A 25,633-nucleotide genomic window follows, 5' to 3' on the forward strand; every position below is an offset into this window, starting at 1 on the left:
TCAGTTAATGCATTTAATCACTCGATATTTAATAACGATTCCCGAGGTGTCATGTCTCGCTGAGCTACACTCTTGTGGGCTCGAGGCTCCACCGCATTAGCATTTTTTATTTAAATGAATAAAAACAGCGTGCGCTCTCGCTGCCCAAGGCGATTACAGTATCCCGCAATGGTCATGTTCGGAAACCACAGAGGCAGGCCCTGCTGCCGGCTACTAATCCACGTCCCCGGGACACAGCCGCAACTCCCTTATTTATGCATGCCTAAACCAATGGCGAGCACGTCCGCTCGGGAATCGGGTCAAGGCAAACACGCGGGGTTACGATCTGGTTTGGATCAGTGCCACGAGGCAGAATTCAGTGACGCCAGCCGAGCTCACGTTGGGGAAAATACTGCTGGCAGTTTCCACCACAGGATATGGAAAATACTGTACAGCAATAGCCTGCCAGCTGTCAATACACCGTCATTCAACGCTTCGGTGGTCCACTGAACTATGCCTAAGTCGCAACAGAACCAGTATTCAGCTAGGTGACCGACACGGGTCACAGGACACCACACACTACTACTCGTACATGGCAATAGAAAATTCACGCTCTTCTGCAGATGGCCAAGAACCCAATCCATCTTACAAAATAATATAAAGAAATACGCAGTTTCAGATATTTATTCTTTTTTAATTTTTAAAATAAAAAGTGTAAGTTACGCATTATGGTTCATATCTCTGCAAAATAATGTATTTAAACTGGTGTCCACACTGGGCAAAATGGTAACAATACAATAAATCCACATGTCTGATAAATACAGAGAAGTATGGTCACTGAACTGTTTACAAAATTAAACATCGCCAAGGTGGTTTTCCTACAAAACAGGTAGGAATGTCAGAACAGTATACTTTTGTAATAAATCTGGAATAATGAACAATAATAAAAAACAGTAATAATCCAGTGTTAGACAGAAGAAACTAAATCCTTTTTTTGTGTAGTATTGGATGAGGTGGTTGTCAGCAGCACCACCCTATGTACAACAGGAATGAGAGCCTGTTTTCCTTTAAAGCCAAATGGATAACAGAAGTCTTTGGAGAAAGGCACATTTTTGTAATTAAGAGGAAAAAAAATGTCAGGAGACAGAATGACATTGTGAGAATCCACAACCTCAATATTGATCTTTAATCTTTCGAAAGAGAATAGAATGACTTTAAGGAGAAAGCCCCTTTCCACAGTACAACACGTCACGTGTAAAACTCTTCTATCAAATGATCTGTACTCTGTGCTTTGAATAATACCAAGATCAGATTGTAGCTTTTTTATACAGCAGTTGATTTTCCTTGATTACAATGACAGAAGTAAGTACTTAACTGGGCTTTCTGACAAACTCCAGGGAAATTGTGTATAGGACAAATGAAGCCATATGTACAGTACTGTACTGCTAATGACATTTTCATGAAAATAATTCATAGTCAGTTTACAAAAAGTGCCTCAATTTGGACTCACTCAGTTTCTTGTTAAAATAAATACCCCCCTGATTGAGAACAGCAGCTACAAGTGGTACCTGCTGCAAATGAACTGTTAAGATGATGCTTTGGACCGTCTTCAGATCTGTTTGGGACTGACTGATCAGAATTTTAAAGATAAATTTTGGTTAGAATACTTTTGGATATAATCTCTTGGCTTGTACAATATAGTTCAGTGCCTCAACAGACGCCATTTTGTACAGAGCCCTTGGATGATCTGGTTTGTATGTATTGTGATATTTTTGTTTTTTGATAAAAGAACTTTGTTCTAGAGGACATTGTAAACATGTTTGATCAGACGCCACTGAACCAACAAGAGTAATAAACAGTATTACACATGCCACTGTTGAACCATATTTCATTTACAATGAAAAAAGCAAAACCAAATAACAAAACAGGGCATGCCATAGAATTTGAATTTCTATGGGATTTACTAGACTTAAAAAATTAAATGAAATTCTCTCTCATTCAGTACTACAATACACTTTGGACTCCACCATATTAGTTTTTTTTTTTTTCGTTTGTTTTTGTCATCTGAGAGAGTAAAAAAAAAAAAAAAAAAGACTAGTGTTTAAAATTTACTAAATCAGTATGTGCAACAGTTTCAGTACTTTGATATGTTGAATAATAATTATGGGACATGGTCTCTTGAATTATTATATATATATTTTTAAACATCAACGAGTAATGCGTGTGGTAGTGTTATAGTTTCTAAGGCCAAAAATATAGAGAATGTGATCAAGCCTTGAGATTTGCGTGCAGGAAGATTAGCTTCTATAGCCAAATCTCTGAAGGGCTCCTTACACATTACGTTACAGGATTTGCTGCAGGACCATGGCCTATGACAAACACAAACTCGTTTGCTGAAATATACCAAAGCAAAGTTTCAAGATCACAAGACATAATGTGAGAAAAAAAAGTTAGACAAACGAAGAAAAATAAAATTTAAAAAAAGATCAAAAGCACAATACCTTTGGGCAAATCTGAGAAACTATTCCTTATTGTTTACATTTCCAGAAGACCAGCAGCTTGAGCTGAGGTAATTGTTCATTCACACAAACCCCCTCTGGAGTCCCAGTTCACTCCGTTTTGTAAGGTCAGGCACTGTGACATTGTAGTCCTGTCAGAGAGGCTCACCCTTTCAGCCCCTTGGCAGGACGTGGCAGTCCCGCGGCTTCGGAAAGGGAGCGCTGCTAGCCAGCGAAGCTGAAGGCGATGAGAACAAACGTGCAAAGGGAGCAGGTGACCTCCACCCACACCCCCCCACACCTCCACCCACACCCCCCACCTCCCCTCCGCTGTTCACGCTTCTCTCCTGGTACTAGAACCCGATTGCCATGTGCGCGAGTGGCTCCCCGTCACAGACTAGGTCGTCAAGGTCACCGTTGCCCTTGGCAAAGCATTTCTAAAGGGGATCGGGATGGAAGACTGGGTAAGTTGCCCCACTACACGAGCTGGCATATCCACGTTGTGCCAAACTTGTCCAACTGCCAAAAAAAAACAATCTACCCCCTGTAGTAGTGTAAAACCAACTTATGCACACTCCCTGCACCAGTTAGGGATGTCTGAAACCTTTTAAAGCGGACAAGTAAAATTTCACTTGATCGGAATAATCTCAGTGTGTTAAGTACTTTTATTTTGACAGTCAGGACTTCATTAAGCTCAGGTACAGCGCCCCTCCCCCCCTCTCCAGCCCTGTGCACTCCATGCCGGCCCATTTTCCAGCGGCTCCGACATCCAGTGTTTGCCGCGACCCTTGAGCACTCGGCCAATCCGATTCCCCTCCTGCTTCAGCGAGAGAGGAGGCTCCCATTCGTTAGAGCCTCTCGATGTCTCTGTATTTCTTGCGCAGTATAGACACCTGGTCCTTGAACAGAACTGGGTCCAGTCTCATCTGGGAGTGGACCAAGGGCATCATGCCAAACCAGCTGGCAAATTTGTTCATGCAAGTCTGCCGCTGGGCGAAGTGGTCAGGATCAGCCCAGCGAGAGGCTCGTGATGTCTGCCGGGAAGAGAAGGAGGACGGTCAGAAACGTCACCAGTCCAACCATGTTTCCATACAAAAGGTGGTCATCTCTGTTGCTTGTTATTGAATACATATTTTTGTTCAGTACAGTAAAAGTAACAGATGGGAGAAAGCCGAGAGATCTCTGGATATTAGTTACGTAAGTTTGGAAAGAGAACAATAGGATGTGCTTGACGTTCTGTGATGAGGGGAAGCAAACATGCTTCCAGCTTTTCATTTAGATTATGGTAATGAAACATAAGATGCATGCACAGTTCGGTGATTCAATTCAAGATTTAAGCTTCTTGAGTATATATGAACCTTTTAAATAAGAACATGCGAGTTTTACTCGCTTTTAATATATTTTTCGCATTTGATTTTATTGAGGCAGTTCCAGACATTTTGATCCCAGCACTTTAACTGGAGCTGAATTGGAGTTACCTGTCCCATCATGGCTTCCTTGTACTGTTTCTTCTGAGTGACCTTAATGGGAGGCACCTTGGTGACAGCAGACACTAGGAAGTTCATGAGGATATCTTCACAGTTCGATAGCTGGTCAACCATGCTCTTCAAACTGGCTGGCAGGTAATTAGTGTACAAGTAGTTGTAATATCTAATAGGAAGAATAAAAAAATGCACAGATTTGAGTCGCATCAAAGGGACATCCAATCACAATTCAGTTAACATGTCTCGTTAATAACAGTAAACCACAGTGTGTCTTTAGGGGGCCCGTATTTAAGGATTTAAAATATATTAAATATTCAACTAATTAATAATTTGAACAGTTATATTCATATACAACAATGGCAGTGCTGTAGAGATTTCCCACCTATGGTAGAAAGCAGCTCCAGTCAGAACCATTGAATAGTCATTGGTCCATTTGGAAGTGTAGCCCCAACGCTCCTTGTTGACATCCCAAAAGTGGCTCCGAGCCGGGTAGCCCACGATTCTTTCAGGGAAACTTTGCCAAACCGTGAAAGCGAAATCCACCTGCAAGATTAAACATGGGCTCTGGCTGATCCGATCTGACCCCGATATGGCACTTGAGGAATTCAAGATAAAGCCTCGATCCTCAGAAGGCAAAGACGGGCCAGCGCTCACCTCGGTGGTCGAGAGCACCGTGTCTTCATCGAGGCTCAGCACGGCATCTGTGAGAATGCTGCCGTAGGGCAGGAAGCGACTTCCCATCACCTGCACACACAGACGCAAACGTCCTCACCGCACGCGCTCAGTTATGCTCCGTCTCTCCGCCACTGCATTGCTAGCATGACAACTCTGGACATTATGTGGCTTAGTAGACACAGAACATCTGCATTTGTACTGCATTCCTGGTTTGGGGAAATGCAGCTGCATTTATATAAGGTAATTACTCAAGAGGTTACAGACGATGGTAGACCAGGGCCAAGCAAAGTACAGACACACACCCCCTCCCCCTACACACACCCACGCCCCCTCCTCTCCCCTCCCCCATACATTCAATATTTGCAGCGAGGATAAGCCCATTGAACACTATTGTTTGGTGAGCAGATGCATTCTTTTTCCACTAGCTGACAAAAGGTTCTAAAAGAGTCAATACAGTCGTTCCCACAGGCTCCGCAGAGCTGCTAAAGAGACTGTTTGCCGCTTCAGGTTTTTCTGATCCAAGACGCTTGAAGCCGTCTATGTAGAATGCTGGTCTTAAATGAACTACACATTCGCATGGCCACGCCCATAGTCGTGATTCCAGCAGCAATCGGGTCGGAGGTAAAAACCTGGAAGGGTTTCTCATGGTGTCTCTCTCTCACTCACTCTCTCTCTCCCTCTCTCCCTCTCACCTTGTTCTCCCCCTCGATCACTATGACGGGCTGAGGCGTAGCAGGCCATCGGTGCTTCACAGGAAGCGGCTTGTCACAGTTCCACAGGACTACGATCTAACAAACACAGACAGGAAAAACAGCATGGGTGGGTTTAAGGATCCAAAATGAACATCACCAAACCATTATAACTGGAGGATCGTTTCAGCCAGGCCACGTGACTGGATACCATCACAGGCAGGGTGATGCTTATTGCAGTCAGTTATTCAACACACAACGTTTCTCAAACTAGTTCTGGGCAGCTACTGCTCCCATGGTTGGCATTTCACTTGCTCAGGTCTATAATCAGGTGTGTGTAAGAACATTTTGCAAAGTTGTGGTCATCCACCAGCAGACAGTTTGTATTTATTTACTTTAATCACCATCTTGGTCATTCTTTGGTTTACTCAGGGTTAGCGGTGATTGCTCCATGAGCAGCTTGAACCCAAAACAGAGCAGACGTCCAGTCCACACCCTACACCCTGGACATACCTGTGCACAGTATTGGGACTTGGCCACGGCTGCTAGCAGCTTCAGGATAGGCTGTGACTGGGAGACCAGGGGTGTAACAGCATGGATGACGGCGGTGAACTTGGGATGTGTTCTGATACCTGTAGAACAGCACAATCAACTCTTAGAAACGCACACTTCAGCCGTAGCTGGCATGTTGAAAACTTTATTTCTCTCAAAGACATGCGGAGGTCAAACTCTCCTAATGAAATCTAGTTCTGGACAATATTGTTAGGCAAAGACATGGTAATGCTTACTGAGAAGAGACAACAAATAAGACAATTGGATCTTTCCAAACAAGGCCTAAAGATTTTTTTTTTCAACAAAGAAACAGATTTTAGTCTAGAGACTGAATAATTCGCTCAGAAAATGGACAGGCAATCCCCCCCTCCCCAACACACACACACACAGTGTCCATTTCCAGTAATGGGATTACGAGCCTGTTATCAAGTACCATCCTAAGAATCTTCACCAACTTGCTACAAGTTTAATTGGCTCTACATGATGGACTAATTTAGAAAGATCCACAAAAGACATCATTGCACAGTGCAACATGTTCACCAGTTTATTATATTTCATTATACGTAACAGCGTATACATCAGTTTACTGTACATCATTCTATGCAGCTGTGTATACGTTAGTTTCCTGTTTATACTCGCATGTACACAGGGCTTCATCTGCATCAAAACAGCCTTATGCAGTTTTGTGTACACTTGTGTTTAGCTTTATTTCAGCCGGCTGACAGCTTTTGCTCTGTATCTGTACGTCTTTCTGTGGTGTGATCTCGAGTCTGACAGGTGCTATATAAATAAAACTTAGTAGTAGTGCTATTTACCAGCAAACAAGCCAACACTAACAAAGTATACATAAATCTGCCATTACTTCTTGTCACATGTTGGTTGCATGCCACTGTGAATAGCGTTGAAAACTTTTATTAGCTAATATTCTAATCAGTTTTTGTTGGATCCTGCTATACACACATAATCGGTGGCACGACAGTGCGAGTGACTACACTGATACTCAACACGGACACGAACACAAATTCAAACTCGAGCTAGCATTCACCTGATGGCGTCCTCGCAAGAGCGGTTAACGTTCATGTGCCATTAGCAAAAGCAGCGATCCAGGGACGGGTGCGTGGCGGGGGGGGGGCACTCACCGAGCGGGCCCAGGTAGAAGGGGAAGTGGCCCAGGTAGGAGGAGTAGTGCGGCAGGGTGAAGAGGCCCCCGGGCAGCCGGTTCCACATCAGGCCGCTCCGGCCCGCCTGCTGCAGCACCCGGTCGTGGATGATCTGTGAGAGGAGACGCTACGGGTCAGCCGCTTCAGCCGCTCATGCTAGCGTTATGGAATGAAAACTAGCCTTTGATTAGATTCCGTCCATTACATGCGTTTGGGTCTAGCAAGCCTTTTTTTAATAGTATTTTGCATATAGCTATGCCATCTTTGCCGTACGAGTCGATGTTTTTGTTTAGTCCCCGATCACAAGGTAGCACCAGCTGTCGCATGCTTCCTCTGAGGCGCGTGCAGCCAAACGCCTCGTCTTCTGATGCACGAGCGCACAGGTGTGTTACTGCCAGTGTTACTGTCAAAGACGGGACAAGAGAGTATCCTTTCCATCGCCGAGAGCACGGCCAATTTAGCTGTGGCATCATCAAGGATCGAACTCGCAATCTTCAGATGATACGGCAAAACGCTTTTCTGTATTGCCCCTTGGGAGTTATATCGACATACGTCTTAATTTGAGAAGGCAAGCTAGGCACTGACCAAAATAGACAGCTGAAGACAAAGACGGCACTTCCTGAAAGCAGCAGGAATATCTGCCCATGGCAGCGATCACGTCAAAATAAGAGCCACTCTGTATCCAGGTACCAGCACGCACCAAAAACCCACTAATACAGCACAGCGTGTTTACAAGCATGTTTACGGCAGGACTTCCCATGTTTCCAAAGCTTAAATTTGTGTTTATGGACCCAATTCTGCCATGGTGAGTGTGCGGGGCGTGCGGTGTGGGAGTTGAGGCTTCTCGGGGCACCTGTTCCTACCCTCTGCTATAGATCCTCATGGCAGGGCCAGGTGCTGGTATCCCCTTACCCGCCCACAGTGATCCGACGGGCCTCTGAGCAACATTGCCTCCTCTGGAGAAAGACTTAGGAAACTGGATCCGAAGCACGTCTACTCCTTCAGGAATAGCTCGGTTATGTGATTGATCAGCCAGACAACACTGACCTATTCCAAAGTATACGATGGCGCTCTAAGGTCTCGGGCCGAGTCTGCTGGGAAATGAACGAGGGCCAATGGTCCTTGGGGCTCTAGTGAAGCAGATACGCGTGTGGAGCCATTAATGGGCCAGGGCCATGAAAGTTTAATGAGAGCACGTCTTAAACGCGGCGAACGATGTCAATCGATGGGGAAGGGCTGGGGGGGGGCTGGGGGTTTACCGTACCTCCAGTGTGGTGAGCACGATCTTCTCCACGGAGGAGAAGTACGCCTCCCACAAGAACTGCGTCTGCTGACGGAGGGACAAGATCTTGTCCTGGTGGATGGAGTGGAGAGTGGAGGGGATCTGGAGAAGACAGGGGAGAGATTGTTGATCAGAAGGGTCTCGAGATTTACTAGTCAGTTGTAGCCAAAAAAATATGGATTAGCTCGTCATAGAGATGATTGCTGTAGTTCATTTAATCAACACTTAACATACCCGGAACTAAAAATAAGCAATGCGATCATGTGTGTAAATAAGCACATATACACTCACCACCCACTCGACTAGGAATATTTATTAGAATCTCCATGTGCATGTGTGCTTAGAGATGATAACCCATCTGTTGCCCTCCACTAGTTACGCTGGCTATCCTCCAACTCTACAGGGGATATTTTTGGATAGCAGACCACCCTCAAAAAGCAACGACATTCCCATGTATAAATCCACCAGCACCACCTCACTGCCTGATACACCAGTGCATTACGCCATGCCAATGCAGTGCTAAGAATGAACTCTGCCTCCCAAATAGTCTCGGTGATGGTGGGGGGGGGGCAGCTGGTGAACTGTGCATTCCATTAGAGGGTCTACTGTCTCTGACTGTAACTGTAGCCGTCTGTAGCCGCACAGGTCTACGAGCACAGGCAGGCGTTTCTAATAAAGAAGGTGATTAGTGCAGAAACCCAACAGCCCATATGACTGCTGGGAAAAGCTCCTCTTGCTTTATCTTTTTGTAGTCGATCAAGACACTCTGAGCGAACGTATTCACTAAAAGTAGTAAAAACAACCAGGAAATACTTTTAAACGTTTGAGCTCTGCTAGAATGTCACTACCCAATTTACATCTGTTTTGTACCATTTCTGACAGTGCTGGGCCACAGAGGTCAGGGGTCTCAAAACACAGGAAGCTGCGATATCACTCAGACAGAGCCTGCCACTGTCCAAATGCCACAGCGTCCTCTGGACTGGACACGCAAGCAGGACACTGGGGTTCTGGTTCAGCCTCTCACACACACCAACGCTTACACTTGTATCCTTCTTACAGTGAGTGGAGTCATTACCACAGCTTGGTGGGCAGTGCAGGTTAATGTAAAAGCCAATCAAAATTGACACTGCAAGCATATGAGAAATGTTTTAGCCAATAAATAGAATGAAATAAAGTGACATTTTTGGAATCTGGTCCAATTCCATATTAAATTAAATTGTGTTTCCTGACGCATGGTGAATGTTAGCTGTCGGAGACATAGCTCGATAAGTTCTGGTCCAATGCACATACAACATAGCGGTGCTTGAAGTGTTCTGCCTGGAGTTTCCAGGGTTCTAAAACACTAAGAGAGCCCAAGAGGGACGCTAATGCTGGAGTCAGAATGCAAAAGCAGTCATGTCTTGGTCTGAGCAGGGTGTGTGTGTGTGTGTGTGTGTGTGTGTGTGTGTGTGTGTGAGTGTGTGTGTGTACCTGCAGGAGCAGTCTCTCGTCTCCGATGACAGCAGCCGCGCTCCAGTCGATGACCTCGGAGAAGGGAAGCTCCCAACCGTTGCTGAGCACGACAGGAATGCAGGCGGCCTGCACATGCACACACACACATACATCACGGTCCTGTCAGGACGACGCACAAGACCCACGCCACTCACCTTACCACTGATTACAGCAAGAATGACCTCAGAATGCAACACAAATAATTAAATCACCACTGGGTGACACAACGAGACCTCCGTCAGCTCAATCATGCCAATTTTAAACTGATTGGGGGGGGGGGTGCAATCATGACTGTGGAGGTGAGTATGGAGGTGCAGTTTCCCTCAGTGTCACTCACTAAAGTGGCAGGCTGGCAGGAAGCAGCCTACACCCCTGAAGAAGCTTCCCAGCTGTGGGGAGACCCCACGCTACCACCACTCAGCCATGGAGCTGCACTGATGCGAGCGTTGTGTCGGCGTGCGACTGACAGAACGTTCACCGCGGGAAAGGGGTTCCGGTTCTGCCACTGCTCAGCACGGTCACGCGGCCCGCCTGATGGAACGGGTCAGGCTCTAAGTGTCCAGTGTCCTCCAAGAAGAAACTGACCCTGAAGATTAGTCACTCCTAATGGCTGGATGAACATCTTGGGGGTGCAGTCATCTTAGAGCTTAGCATGCATTTCCGTGCTTCTATAATCCATGGACGAGTGTAAGGGTATTACTACATGTCTCTGGCGAAACGTTTGGGCCCGTGTCAGGAAGCAGACATGTGCTACGGAAGCACTTCCCCTGCACGGGCTGCCTGCCAGTCTGGGACTGTGTGTGTGTGTGTGTGAGAGAGAATGTAAGTGGCAGAGTACACTGGCAAAGGGCAAAGACCCAGAGGGGGACGGGAACACTGCAGTGGAGAGGTGTTGCTAATTAACACAAACCCGAAGCTCACTCTACTGAACTCCAGGGATTTAGCAGCACCGCAATCTGTGTGCATGGGGCCCTGAACTGAAGGCACAGATCTGAGCGTGCTCAGTGGGGCATGTGGAGAAGGGCTGAGGTCATCACCTGCAGAGCCTCCAGGAAGCGGAAGGAGCCCAGTCGCCGGCCTCTAGGCACCAGACAAAAAGTGGAGTTGTGTAGCAATTCTTTATAGTCATACCTAGAGAGAGAGAGAGAGAGAGAGAGAGAGAGAGAGAGAGAGAGAGAGAGAGAGAGAGAGAGAGAGAGAGAGAGAGAGAGAGAGAGAGAGAGAGAGAGAGAGGGGGGGGGGGGGGTGAGTGAACATGTGCTGAAAGACACATTCAAACGTGGGTGTTGTCCGTCTCCTCCCACGTGGAGGTGCTCCAGCAGAGCTCCACCCCTCCAGAGCTCCTCACAGCACAAGCGATGAGGAGCATTTGCTTCTTCTAATGCACAACATGCACATCTGCCGTCATTGACGCTCATTTTCTAGGCCACGATTAGCCGCGGTGTACAATACAACAGAACAGACACTACAATGCGACAGTAAACGACAGCAGCTCTACGAGACATAATAAAGGCATGTAGTGGGTGTTGGGGGGGGGGGGGGGGGGGGGGGGGGGGGTGTTAACTGCACAACGGCCTCTACTTCCTCCACTTAAAGCTCAGCAATCACTTCAGCTTGGCAGTGTGAACATGGCCCTGCATTGGGGGGGGGGGGGGGGGGGGGGGGGGGGGGGGTGTGTGCAGAATAAAGGCACGGAGCACTTTAGGCATGCACGACGTATTAAAGACACAATGCAGAAACGAACGAACACAAGCGAAAGAACGAAAGAAGAGAGACGTGTGGTTCACGCCCACGCGTGAGCCGAGAACCTGGAGAGCGGTTCGCATTGCCAGTACATTTCGCTGACCCCGGTGACCCCGCCCTGCACCTCTCGCCTAGGCAACGGGAGGCGGGAGTGAAAGAAGTGAGCCGGGAGTGAAGTTTCAGTCAGCGCTCGGATTAAGAGGCTGTTCGACACTCCTGATTTAACATTCCTTCTGTCTTCCATTGCTGGGGCCGGTCTGCTCTGGATGTTCACACTGCAAACCCCACACCCCCCACCCCCGCAATCTCTTTTCATGATTTCTCTCTCTCTCTCCCCCTCCCAGGTCAGACGTGAAGATCACATCAGTGAAATAACTGTAGGGTCTGTCAGAAACACAGAAGAGCATTCCCTGTTCTCACACACACACACACACTCACACACACACACACACACACACACTATTTCTCCCAGACTCATAGCCACACACCCTCACATCCATCCCAACACAAACGCGCTTGCACTCATGCATGCACAAACTCGTGCACACATGCACTCGCTCACCTACACGTGCACATACTGACCTACACGTGCACACGCTCACTCTCACGTACAGCAGACACTCTTCACATTCAGATGAAGAGCCCTTCATTACTGCAGCTCACAAACTATCTTCTGTCTCTCAGCTTGAATTCCACCTCCCCATAATGTGTCCAAGAAAAGCCAAATGTATCACAACGTGGCGGCTGTCACAACCTCTAAACACCCCAGAACTGGGCACAAAGCCCCAAAAGTCAAAGAATGTACGGAGAAGGGAGGAGTTATGGACACAGGAGGGAGGAGTTATGGACACAGGAGGGAGGAGTTATGGACACAGGAGGGAGGAGTTATGGATGGAGGGAGGCATAATGAGGCACACAAGCAATTCAAGAGAACGAGAAGACGACGAGAAAAAAAAAGATTGGGGAAGGAAAATAAAAAAGCCCAAAGTCACTTTGTTTATACTTGGCATTGTTGCCATAGTAACCGTCAGGCGTTGGCGGTGCAGCATAAATCAGATTATGGGAAATGAAGGAAATGAAGGCTTGCTTGGCAAAGGCTGAATTCACCACATACACACATGACTGCCAACCTGTATGTAATGACTGTGTAATTAGAACAAGATTAAACCCACACGTGTCTTCTCAGCAGTACTAAAAGATATATACTCATGATTGTGCAAGCGCACGCATGCACACACACACACACACACACACACACACACACACACACACACACACACACACACACACACACACACACACACACACACACACACACACACACACACAGGTTAATGATTGGTATGTCTCATCTTTTTATGACCAATCCAAACACAAATGGTGAACAAGACATGGCCAGCAGGAAATAGGAGAAGACTCCTCCCATATTACCCACGATCCCTTCACCCCTGCTTAAGAGAAGCACTGATGTGCATGTTAGCCTGGACAGCTCTGACAGCCAACACGGCACTCTGAGTGATAAAGTGGTGAAGCACAGTGCCCTGGATTTCAGCTAAAGCCTCGACACCAAGCCCAGAGAGGAAGCCGGTCGCTAATACAAATCCTCCCCTCGTGTCCCATCACTGAACACCAGCGATAAAAACAGAACATGACCTCCCGTGATGAACCAGAGGAATGTGTGTAGAAACTCAAAAGATAAAATGACCACACACAAATGTACAAACACATCCGATGACAGAGATCTGATAAGCGGTTGACAGACGCCTGGATGGACCCTCCTCCCTCAGCAGGGAGGGGTGTAGTGGATGTGTTTGATTGGTTATACATGCTTGGCCGCCTCGTCGATCATTTCAGGCAGGGTAAATGGATAAAGCAAACTCTGCTGCTCTGCTCAGAGAGTTCAGTAACAATTCAGGAGCACAAATGTTCACGATGTAGATGAGACTATAGCGCGGCCCTGTTGGGCCAGGGCTGGCATGACCCCTGCTGTCGTCTGTCTGATTCAATTCCTGGTATCCTTCACAATGACGCAAAGTGAAGAAACAGGAAGAACTTGGCGAACATTGATGATTTGGTCTGTGGAACCAAATCTGTGGAACTGTGACCACTACATACATCGTTTAAAGAAATGGACCTTCAACACAGTACAACTTGAGACAGCAACGCAATACACCGGCACACACACAGTGACAAACTAGGACATGGGGTCTATACGCCTCCAGTTCTTTCTCCCCAGCTGCGTTTAGAACCCAGTTTGTGGTTCAAAATCAGTTCAAGGGTGAAATCTGGCAATTAATCATCTGCTGTGTTAAGCCAGTCATTAATCAGGAGGACATCTGGACCCAAGTGAAGTTCATCCAGAACAGAAATCAGATCTCCACTGCGTGAAGCTCAGGACCCAAAATGGGGAAAATCCATCCCGGCCCAAAAATCAATACTTGACTGTTCAGCTGTGAACAGCACAGCTGAATTTCCTTATTTAAAGAATTATGCACTTATGCACATGAACATGAGGTTTCCATAAAATAAGTTTCAAATCCAAGAGCTTCATAAACTCACTAACTGCACTAAAGATGATACAGGCAAGAGTTTCAGTGTTCATAGCACTGAACGTTTTGTTAAGAGTCATAAAAGATTTATTGCTCATGATTTTGAAGGTGGTGCCGTTTTATTGATATTAGACCTCAGTACAGCATTTGACATTGTTGATCCCAGTATCCTCATGACTTCAGGATATCTAGACCAGGATGGCAAACATTTTACAATTACACTGAAGTAAAACTGGCAGCATTCAATTTGGTTTTTCTGAAGTGACTGGAAAACTGGTCAGAAACCAAGAATTAACAGTGAATATCAAATCTCTGTTAAGAGAAGTTTTCACAACTTGGAGAATCGGTTAAAATCAACTACTTGTCAGGAAGATGTAAACCACTTAGTTTTACTGCCGTGTCTGTAATTTACTTAGATGTAAACACACAGTCATTGGCCCAGTTACAGTTTGTACAAAAACGTTGCGTCTAATCTACTCACTGGCACCAGAGAGAGAAACACATCACCACTATGTTAATCTCACTTCGCAGGCTCCCCGTCTGTTACAGGGTGCAGGTTAAAGTCATTTGGGTTTTAATGCCCAGATTGGATGAGCACTTACACCGCTGCCCTGCTGCGTCTCATCGTTCTCTTCACACACCGCTGCTTCCTCCATCACAGTCTCAAACCTTTTCACTTTGAGAGCGTATAAACAACGTGGGCATACATTTGCATTCTATCCTGCGTTTTTTCCCATCATGTAATTTGTCTCCTTCCCTTCTCAACTACGCGTGGCACTTTGGTTGGCTTCTGTCGTTCACGATGAATAAACCTCGCTCACTTAACAACAAATCTCACTGCTTGATCTGGTTCACAGAGGAGCGACATTGTCGAGGAGATGCAAACGGATGGCACTTGCAGAAGAGGCTGAAAGTTGATTAACAAGCGATGCAGATGTGCTGAAAGAACTGTGATTCAGAGGCGAAACCTGCGATAAACGAACACTCCAACCAGGATAAGTGCTAAAAACGTTTAACAGAGGCTTGAAAAATGTAAACCCCTCGGGCTAGGGACGGCGCTCGGCGGCCTTCACAAACGTCCGTGTTTACAGAAGAGCTGCCATTTGGAACCCACTTCTAACCAAGGCCCGACGTGACAAAACACAGAGTTTATCGGCACAAAACACAAGCCTCGCGCAGACCTGGAGCGGAGGAGAGAGTCCACAGAGTGGACGGACCACGACTCCTTTTCAGACGCTGGAAGCTTTTACGGTTTTTTTTTTATTGTAAAAACATCCAGAGAACTGAAGACCTGAAGATGAAGGGCTGAACTTCTCTGTACTGACATATTCACAGTGTTCTGTCTGCTTACTGCGAGCATGTGGGAGAATGGCCACGCAGCTTTATTTTCCCCCTACAGAAACCTTTGTGAGGCCGAACGCACTAGAGGGCTACATCCGTGCCCTCGCGATGGCTCCGTGTGCTAGCAGCTGTTGCGCGGGCGAAGAGGGAACCGGGGGAGTGTAGCGGGCTCCGAGAGCTCCCTTCTTAATTAGACGCCCCTGGAGTGAGCGGAGCGTGGGAGGGAGAGGGCCGAGGGCTCGGTGATGACCCCTGCAGCTGGAGGATGAGTGCGTGCCTGGAGGGGGGGGTGAGGGAGCCAGGTCACCGAGACTGCCTAATGAGCCGAGTAGCCCCGGCGGATCCAGAGAGCGGGGGCAGGCTTCGCTAATGGGCCATGGCTGTGTTGGAGCAGTCAGGGAACTCTGGAGGACTCAATTAGGCACCGGGAACGTCCTGCGTTAGAGCACACGTCCACACATTTGCATAAAGGCTTGGGCCTTCAGAATCTTAGAGAGAAAGAAAGAGAGAGAGAGAGAGAGAGAGAGAGAGAGAGAGAGAGAGAGAGAGAGAGAGAGAGAGAGAAAGAGAGAGAGAGAGAGAAAGAGAGAGAGAGAGAAAGAAAGAAAAAAAGGGAGAGAGAGAGAAAGAAAGAAAAAAAAAAAGAGAGAGAGAGAGGGAATAGACAGGGGATAGGGGATTCAGAGGGGGTTGGAGAGAGAGAGATAGAGGGAAGGAAAAAAAAAAAAAAAGACACACGGCAGAAGATGACACGAGTTTCGGTGTCATGACCACGCTGCTCCACACCATCTGGTTGCCTCATATTTCTTCTCCGCTTCCCAGCACAGTGAAAGGCTGTGTAGGATCTCACAGCTTAGAGGAGACCAGCGAGCTCATGCATCGCCAGCCTGTGTGCACACCCCTCCACCCTCTGCTCCATCACCAGCCTGTGTGCACACCCCTCCACCCTCTGCTCCATCACCAGCCTGTGTGCACACCTCTCCACCCTCTGCTCCATCACCAGCCTGTGTGCACACCCCTCCACCCTCTGCTCCATCACCAGCCTGTGTGCACACCCCTCCACCCTCTGCTCCATCACCAGCCTGTGTGTTCCTGAGAGCGACCCATTCTCTCACAAATGTTTGTAAAAACAGTCTGCATGCCTAGGTGCTTAATTTTATACACCTGTGGCCATGGAAGTGAATGGAACACCTGATTCAGATCAGTTGGATGGGTGAGTGAATACTTTTGGCAATATAGTGTATGTAATGTATGCGTGCGTGAGATATGTAATGTATGCGTGTGAGGCAGTGTGGAATAATTGGCTCATCTGCCTTGCAGCATTCCAAAAACAAACCAAAAAGAAAAACAACCCGCTTTACAATGTGCCTCTTCCTAAGCCTCCATTGCTAAAACAGCCTTGTTCCTCTTCAGTGTGCTGGGGGTGTGGGGGTCTGTTTGAAAGAGCAGATTCTTGTCAGAGGGAATAAAGTCTCTCCACAGGACACACCTTTAGGGTAATCCTACTACAAGTCACACTGTTTCCCCAAGGCTACGAGGAACAAAGCGCACTGGCTCGAATGCTTCAGCGCCTTTTTCCGACAAACAAACCAACAGTCACCAAACGTTAGACCCTGCGTGCAGAGCAAAAGGCAGTTCTGAAGGACTTCTGAAGGCCCCTGAACCCTCTTTCTGAGCCTCACACACTCACAGTAATATGTGATCTATACCAGGACTCAAGTGATCTTAAAAGAAGCCACTTTGAGTTCAACCGCAACATTCTCTCAAACAAAGCGACGGGGCGTGTTATACCACAGGCTTCTCTTTTGAAAAGTCCTCACACTGAGCCAGTGTGTGCGTGTGTGGGTGTGCGCGCGTATGTGTGTGTGTGTGTGTGTGTGTTGTTAGTCCCTGGCAGAGAGCTCCACGTTGCTAAGAACGCGAGACCGAGGCAAAGGAATGTCCGTCTCAGAGGGACACACAGAGTGCGTGTCATCGGTGCGACGCTGAACTGCAGGGCATGCTGGGATGCCCTCCCTCCAGGATGCTGCCGCCTCACACCGCGCTCTCTCCCCTCTATTCTTCCCCCACTAACTCTGCCACAACAGTTTTACTTTTGGGGCCCATGAGAATCTATTTTTATCTCCGCAGTGGGTATAGGATCCTATACTGTATATAACCTTTCAAATGTTTTTATACTATCACTTTATATAACCGACCACATCCAATAATGCAACATTATAGTTGCAAATGCCTTCTGTTCTAAGCACTAGAACAGAAGATGCACAGTGTGACAACCTATGGCTGATGGATCTTCTTTGGAATTCTGAAACGGCTGATGAAAAGCCATTCATGTTTCAGCGCATTTACACAACACAGTTAAACCCCACACTGCTCGCACAAAATCCCACACAGTGTGCGAATACCCAAATACCCCGAACAATGCCAAGACTTCCGAATGACATGAAACCCTTTAATCCGTCCTCATAGGCATGCCAAATTCCCAAAATCATGTGAAATTGGCTAAAGGCATATAGCAGAGGCAGCTTCTCCAAACAGAGGCTTTTAAGCGGGGAGGACATTCCACACGCCGTGTTTTTCCGAGTTCCAGACCTCCGGAAAGCTCTGGACATCCAAATAGGAAAAAAAGCTCTCAATCATCCAGCCTCGTTCCTGTCTAGTGTCCTGGTCAACATCATCCGGGAGTTCTTCTGGGAACACCATCCGTCCCAGGAGTGGGTAAGGAGGGGTAATAGTTCCTGTGGAGTATTTGACAAGTGGATGTGGGAGGTAAACAGGCAAACGTAGAGAAGACAGGAGAACAGGGCTGTCTGGAGCACGACTACTCCAACTACAGGGGGAAAAAGAAAAGAAGAGCCGCATACAGACACTAAAGATCCGTCAGGAAACACGAACACGGCAGACACCTCAGAAAAGCCTCAAACTACACAATCACCATTTCTGCACATCTCAAAGATCATACATGAATATCTTCAAGCCAGGTAGTAGTAAATAAAGGAACCCTCAAAGAGCTCCTACGGAGAGGAGAGGTCCCGGTTCCTGACGCGCTGAGGAGTTCTGAGGAGGATTCATAAAACTCAGAGGAGCTGGTCTGTGGAGGCTGTCCCTGCCTTGCTTTTGACCCAGCTTCAATTTATCTAACTGCTGAACAAAGGAGTTCCATTCATCTCTCTCTAAGCATCCCCCTTTCCCCAGATTCATCACTCCATCATTTCTTTCGTTTGTCTCCTTCTCTGCGGCGGTTTTCAAGGCTGAAGTTGGCAAAAATCTAAAGTATCCTCTTGTGCGTGTGCGAAGGGACCAGAGAGGCCAGGAGGTCACGAGAGGTCAGCATGAAGGTAGACCTGAAATGAAAGGAAGCAGCGGGCACACAGAACTGCCCGACAGACACGTCCGTGGTTTTCAAGGACAAAAAAAACTGGGGGTGGGTTACAGCATTGGTCCAAGTACTTACGTGTTTTTGTTGAATGTCACAACTGTGTGCATGTACCCCAGCAAATCCTCCCTGAGCCAAAGAAAAAGTTTATTATTTCAATATACAAAGAAACTCACAGGAAAATCCTGTCAGTGCAAAAAAAAAAAAGAAAGAAAGAGGAATGGCTTGAAAAAGCTTAATCCAGAGTCTCTCAGCTGGGAGAAATCTCAGTAACTCTAGCTGTGCTTCCTGAAAGAGATACATTACCCTGGACAGATAATTACATACTAGGAATCCGTCTGTTGCTGGGCCAGGAGGGTCAGAGGGAAGGAGACGTGGGAAAGGTGGAGAGAGGAAGCGTCTCCACAAGCCTCTCCCAGAGAACCACACGCATCTGGCTGCCTCAAAACGCTTTCAACACGGTGGAGACTTTGACTCTCTCAGACACCATGCATTTATGTCGTGCCACCTTCGCTACAGACTACCGCGAGGTTCCTACTAAAGTAATATGTCCTATTTGAAATACACATTTCAAACCTGCCAGGAATTCCAGGACATTTCAGGAAATAAAAACCATGTAAAATTACCACCACACTATTCAGAGAAACAGTTCAGGGAAAATGTTCATACAGAAACTTGAATAAAGTTAAAAGTGGAACACTGGAAGTTAGGCAACAATGAGAGTTGCATGTGGAATTGATGTAAAATTCAGAAGAATTAACCTTTCCAGTTCTGAGTGGGCTGTATATCTGATACGGACAGTGATCCACGTCCAGCAAATCCCACATGCTCCTGCGCCTTCATCTAATCCTACGGAATATAAAAATAGAGAAAGAAAAACAGAAAGGGAGCACATGCCCTCAGTGGACTCTCAGGCTACAACAGTGGTTTCAGTCTCCAACTGCATCGCGCTTAATTATTCAGTACAAAGTCAGCACGGATGACCGGGTGACTAGACGAGCTCAGACATGTAAATATTGATCACTTCCCTTAGGTTGTTTCATCTTTCTCTATTCACCGAGCCACCAGTCCACCAAGATGCACAGGAACGCTGAAAGACCCATGGGGGAAGGGAGGCCACTTGAACAAAGGAGAATCTGGGCCCCAAAACCAGGTGTGTTGGCCAAAAGAGCCAACCTGGACCTGTCAATCTCTGCTGTAAATAATGAAATAAACCAAACACTCGTTACTGGATGTAAGCATATGGAGTCACACGCGTGCATGGCCACGTCTCGCCACCCAGCCCCCACGCGAGATGAAAGCATCCCAAGGAACGTGGTCCATAATGGCCCGGGGTCAGGACGAGGGCATAGAGAAGGAACAATAAACTCCAGCCAGCCAAGATAAAACGCCCCAGGTTCTCAAGACCAGGGCAGGTGTACGGACTCCTCCAGACGTGTGAATTCCAGCGGCGAGCCCGAGGGGGGCAGGAGGGTGGGAGACTCAAATGGGAGAGCCATAGACCAAAGTCAGAATTCCAATGATTACGAGGTGGAGTTAGCGAGGGAGTAACGTTCCTGCGAGACTTTTAATTCCATTCGGTTCCAGTCGCGCCCCTGAACGTGATGCAGAATCCGGGCCGGCCCATTTCCATTCTGCTGGCGCAGTGCCACATGTACGCTGAGCCACCGGGGCCCTGGAGCCAAAATTAGCCGACAAATCACGTCAAGCGAGTCTGGTTAATGCTTTCCCAGGCCAGCGCCGTGGGGCAGGTAATTAGGCGAGCAGCGGGTAAGGCTGAAAGAGTGGACTCCCCGGCCAGTTCCCGGGTTACGAGATCGCGAGGAGAAGTCAAAAGTTTGTCGGAGGTGGCAGGGAGGAGAGCAGGCTCTTTCTGGCGGGGAGAAGAATGCTGGAGCGTTTCGCTGGGGCGCCAGGTGCACCAGGATCACCCCGGGAGCCTGCCGGGGGCGCCAGGTGCAGTAGGATCACCCCGTGAGCCTGCCGCCTGCAGCCAGTTTTAGAACTCTCCACTCTACAGGGACAAGATGAGGCTGTGTGGGGGGGGGATAATGCTGCTTAATCATCAGACACCAGAGCAATTTGGTAAAGGCACTGGGGTAAAAAGGTGCGCTAATTTGAATTTTGCATTAAACGTGGAGCACAATGAACAAGAGCGACCAGCAGCAGTAGGTGGGGGAGGTTAAATGGGGATGAGAAGGAAAGGAATATGAATGCTTAGCAGAGGAAGGTCTCTCTTCTACTAATCTCAGGGAACAGAATTGATGGCTCCCCGTAGTGACGCTTGTACAAACCAGACAGACTGCATATACGTGCGAGACAATAACATGCAATAAATGATAAATGAAATATGAAAACAATATAATGATAAATTGGCCAGCTATGGAACGCGAAGAGTAAGAAACTTAGCAGCAGGCTCTCGTACTCTAATGCGTGCTAATGTGCTCTCATTTGAAATGTCACTGGGACGTGGTAGGCTTCATCCTCCATGGCCGTCAGTCTCACAAAAGGTGCACGCGCACACACACACACACACACACACACACACACACACAAAGGCAGAAGCGCTGTGGAACAGAGCATTAGTGAGTGGTCAAAGGCCAGCACAAGTCCTCTCAAGCCAAAACAAACACAAACAGAAACCTAGCCGTACTGCCAAAAAATGCGCCTGGGACGTCCCAGCCAATCGCAAATGCGCCTGGGACGGGTCCCAGCCAATCGCAAATGCCAGAGACATCTGGACTGAAGGACACCGAGAGAGGACCTGCACTGGCACACACATGACGGAGCGAAGTCCTCACGTTACAATGACCTCACAGCTGCTGCGAAACGTGCGGCATGCTGCTTTTAACTCAAGCAGCCCCCTCAGACACACACACACACACACACACACACACACACACACACACACACACACACACACACACACACACACCGAAGCCCCGGGGAGTATGGGCAATGCATAATGGGTAATGACTGTGGATGTGCAGTTTCTGTGCGGGGTGAATTTCTCCTCGTGGTGAGGAGACGGGACCAGGAGAAGGAAGAGTGGCCCGTCTCTGTGCTGCAGCCCGTAGGACGAAGGTTCCTGGGTGGAGGAAATCAGAGCGGGGGGGGGGTGTTGCGTGGAGCGAGACGGGCACCAGCACACACCACTGAGGCCGAGCGTCCGTCCGCCTATCTGACTTCAGTAGAAAGGTCTGTGAAGCCTCTGGTCAGGCCTGACGGAGTACAAGCACTGATGGAGACATTTAACCTCCTCCACCAACGCAGGCGCAGCTGAAGTGGACACAGTTGGGGGTTCATGTACACCGACAGCTGTCTGGCACTGCCATAGCGCCTCAACGTGATAAATAGCGTTGTAATGCCTAACAAACATTTGGTGTCTTTTCAAAATCACAAGTTAGAACACAGCAGAAGGGGAGGTAGTTACTGACTATTCAGAGTCTGGTCTGCACAACCTGGAATAAACCCAGTACAGGTGGAACAGCCCAAAATCTTTTCAATACCACACAACTATACAGCAATTTTTTAAAAAACACAAACGCAAAAGTGTGGTGACCGTGAAAATGGAGCAATTTACTAGAACTGGCAGAAACGGTGACGTTCCAAATGTTACAGCGCTTTTCTGCTTGGTTTGTTCCTGGTGCGAATGCTAACCCAGAGGAAGGAGCAGTTATTTGCCCGTTATAAAAGTCACTCTTGCCTGAAATGAGCATGTGGGTCATCACTGTCAAATCCGTACAGGCCAAAAGGCACATCACGAAAAACCACCACCACAAACTAATTCAGATTAGCCATGTGGGGTTGTTTTCGATTTTTTATTTATTTATTTATTTATTTTTACACGAAATTCTAAACCTGCACCTTACAGCCTGATCAAGCAACATTAAACGACTGCTCCAGACAGCGGTCCCTGGGGCGCCGGCTGGGCTCGGCAGGATCAGACCGCCACGTAGCCCGACCACGGCTCTGCCCAGGCCGCCTGCCTGCAGCTTTTCACATTTCAGGTTTTCACTTCACAAGTGATCCGACCGCAAAAGCCTCGTCTTTCCAGAGGAGCAAGTCACCACTAGCTCGGTGGAGGGGGGGTGGGGGGGTAAAATAAAAACAAGACCCGGCACCCTGCTGCCAAGCGTCGACCGGTCTCCAGGGCCAGGAGGGCTCGTGGCATTCCACGTCAAAAGAAATCACCTGCAAACGCCTACCACCGCATCGCCGTGGCATCCTGCCGCTGGGGGAACCGGCTGAAGAAATGAGAAGATGCAGGTGTGCGTCTGGGACCCCTGGGCTCCCGAGCCATGCTGACATCTCATTGGACAGTAGGACAAGTTATATAACACAGAGATGTTGTATAATATTCTTCTAAGCAAGAGTCCAAGCGTTATTTTGTGCAATGGCATTTTTGTTGTGTAACGCAACTTAAAACATATTAGAGCTTGCAGTCATTAATGGACAAGGTAGAGATAACAGCTTGGGAGGATTAATAGCTGTAGCTTATGGGTTTAAACATGCGTATGTATTTCTCAGTCGGCAACATTTCGGGCTCTCCAGAGTCCTGGCCTGTGCAGCTCCGCTGATGAATGGGCTGGTAGGGTTGGAGGAACACCAACTCCAGGATCTCCGTCCCAAACAACGCACCATGATAAATGACCGGCTCAAGAGAACCCATATGCCAGGTGAGCAGCGCTTGGGAAGCCAAAGCCGATTCCCTGGATGTTCGTAGCGAATCGTGTTGGACCATTAACCCTACAGAAGGGCATCGAGTCCCTTTGCACTCTGTAGCGTCAAACTGCAGGCTTGGCCTCACACTACAGCCATGGGCGTGTTCCTTGCTTTCTTACATCAAATTCAGGTTACCAGGCCAATTAAAAATCCCTCATTGGCCGAGCCGGGGAAGGCAGCGTGTTGTAACTGGGCACTAATCTGATGCCTTGTTGAAATCTCTTTCTCCTTAGTTGCACCATCCACAGCACAGCAGTGTGTAGGAGGGGCCTTTCTTCATGGAGCTCACAGCGCAGGGATATATAGGACCCTGATGAGAGCACTGCATAACTTCAGCTGCAAGAATAGTTCACGCACAAAAGAAAAATGGATCACAGTAGTGACATAAGCCATACGAAGCTTCAGATCATGCACATTACAGCGGGTCACCCAAATCTTTCGGTTCCGTTTGTGCCCGAATCTCCTCCAAGGAACGGGTTAAATATCTACAGCAGTACAGTGAGAGACTCAGAAAGGGCGATTCAAACACCGCGATGACTGTAGCTTCAGTAAGGCATGTGCTCACGGCAAGCATGTGATCTGCGCCTGCGCCCGCTTCCACACTCTCAGCCACATTAGCAGGTTTGAGTGAAGGAACGGCACCATTGCACTTAACTTGAAGTTCTGAATGTGACCTCCCCTTCAGCTTGGATCACTTACGCACTCATCTGACCTCATCTTTAACACGGATCACTTACACACTCAGAGAGGGGACACCACTTTATACCCTGAATCAAGATCATCAAGCATCGTTTATCCACAATCAAAAACTCATGCGTGCACAAAGTTAAAAGTGAAGAACATTCTGGTGCTCTCAAACTTGACTGCCATCACGGCGGGTTTCCGAGATCCCTCGTCACGCGTGGAGCTCCGAGTAGATGTTTATTTCCGAGAGGCCAGCTGTGCCTGGTGCTGAAGGTGGAGAGGGAGAGGTGGGAGGGGGTGACCTCCATTCATGTTCCCAGCATTCCTCCACCTTGGCTGGGGCTTGCCCAGGCCTGGCCCTGATCATCAGCCAGCTCTTCATCCCACATGCAGCATCAGAACAGTGCAATTGCTGTGGAAACAATCGCTGTGGCAACAGTCTTCTTTCGGCCATTCTTCTCACCATGACAGCACGTCCAGGGATCCAGGCTGCTCAGACGGGCTGTTCCACGCTGCTCAACATTTGAAGCAAAATGTCCGTGTTGAACTAAAGGTGGACGACTGGAGCTATAGTCGCTCGAAATTCAGAGGGGCAATCACATCTGTAGCACCGATGATCATGTGTTTTAGTTTGACACTAGAACCATTTCAAGTGGGCAGTGTAACTGATGAGAATACACAAAACTGCGGTTGAGGATTGTGTCTTTACTTGAAATCAATACAACAATTAAATTTTATTTAAACCGTTTGGTAATTGTGCACAATCATATATAATGAATGATCCTAGACCCTAGTCAGGGCGGGCTGGGGGGGGGTCTAGACATAGGCGGTGCAGATGAAGGAGAAAGGGAAACATCTGGAAGGTGTGTAATTACACACTTCGACTAATACCAAGTTTCCCAAGAGCCCGAGAGTACACCAGAAACCCAACTGTAAGTCTCCACGGCAGCCCTCCCTCCAGAGCCGAGCAGGTGGAGACACACGCAGCCTCCACCAGATCAGCATTCCTCCACCACCTGGAATACAGCCAGAGTCTGCCATTTTGTTTTCGGGTTGATTCTTTTGCCTTTCACTGCTTACAACTTCTTTAAAGGCAACAGACCGATGTCAGTCTTCCTCCTTTCGTGGAATTTCTACCGGAGTTTATGACTCAGTGCGATTCCAACCGCCTACGCAGGATTACCAAATAACTAAGCAGGCCATCAATCTCAAAATGTCAGCTTGTAAAAACAGACCGCCGAGCTACCGTAGCACACCACGTCCACGCTCTTTCCCCGACAGGCCCGGTGAGAGACGGCGGCTGTGCCGCGGCCTCCGTCGAGAGGAGGGACCCTGTCGACACGTCTGCTGGAGGCGGGCACGTTGCCAGGGAGCAGGGAAGAGGCGGGCAGGGAGGCGGGACATG

General features: G+C 48.0%; 1 protein-coding gene across 1 annotated transcript in view; it reads right to left on the minus strand.

The window, feature by feature from the left end:
* Positions 1-665: 665 nt before the first annotated feature.
* Positions 666-25,633, minus strand: part of ext1a (exostosin glycosyltransferase 1a) — a 34,561-nt gene continuing 9,593 nt past the window's right edge. Inside the window, exons 2-11 of the mRNA XM_077012362.1 lie at positions 10,848-10,941; positions 9,790-9,897; positions 8,302-8,421; positions 7,017-7,149; positions 5,839-5,957; positions 5,329-5,424; positions 4,616-4,705; positions 4,344-4,504; positions 3,956-4,127; positions 666-3,511 (exon numbers count right to left, since the gene is read on the minus strand). Of these exons, the coding sequence (XP_076868477.1) occupies positions 3,326-3,511; positions 3,956-4,127; positions 4,344-4,504; positions 4,616-4,705; positions 5,329-5,424; positions 5,839-5,957; positions 7,017-7,149; positions 8,302-8,421; positions 9,790-9,897; positions 10,848-10,941 (1,279 nt within the window). The 3' untranslated portion in view covers positions 666-3,325. The remainder of the gene's footprint in view (positions 3,512-3,955; positions 4,128-4,343; positions 4,505-4,615; positions 4,706-5,328; positions 5,425-5,838; positions 5,958-7,016; positions 7,150-8,301; positions 8,422-9,789; positions 9,898-10,847; positions 10,942-25,633) is intronic.

Source organism: Brachyhypopomus gauderio, chromosome 7, assembly GCF_052324685.1.
Source record: "Brachyhypopomus gauderio isolate BG-103 chromosome 7, BGAUD_0.2, whole genome shotgun sequence".
Classification (NCBI taxonomy): Eukaryota; Metazoa; Chordata; class Actinopteri; order Gymnotiformes; family Hypopomidae; genus Brachyhypopomus; species Brachyhypopomus gauderio.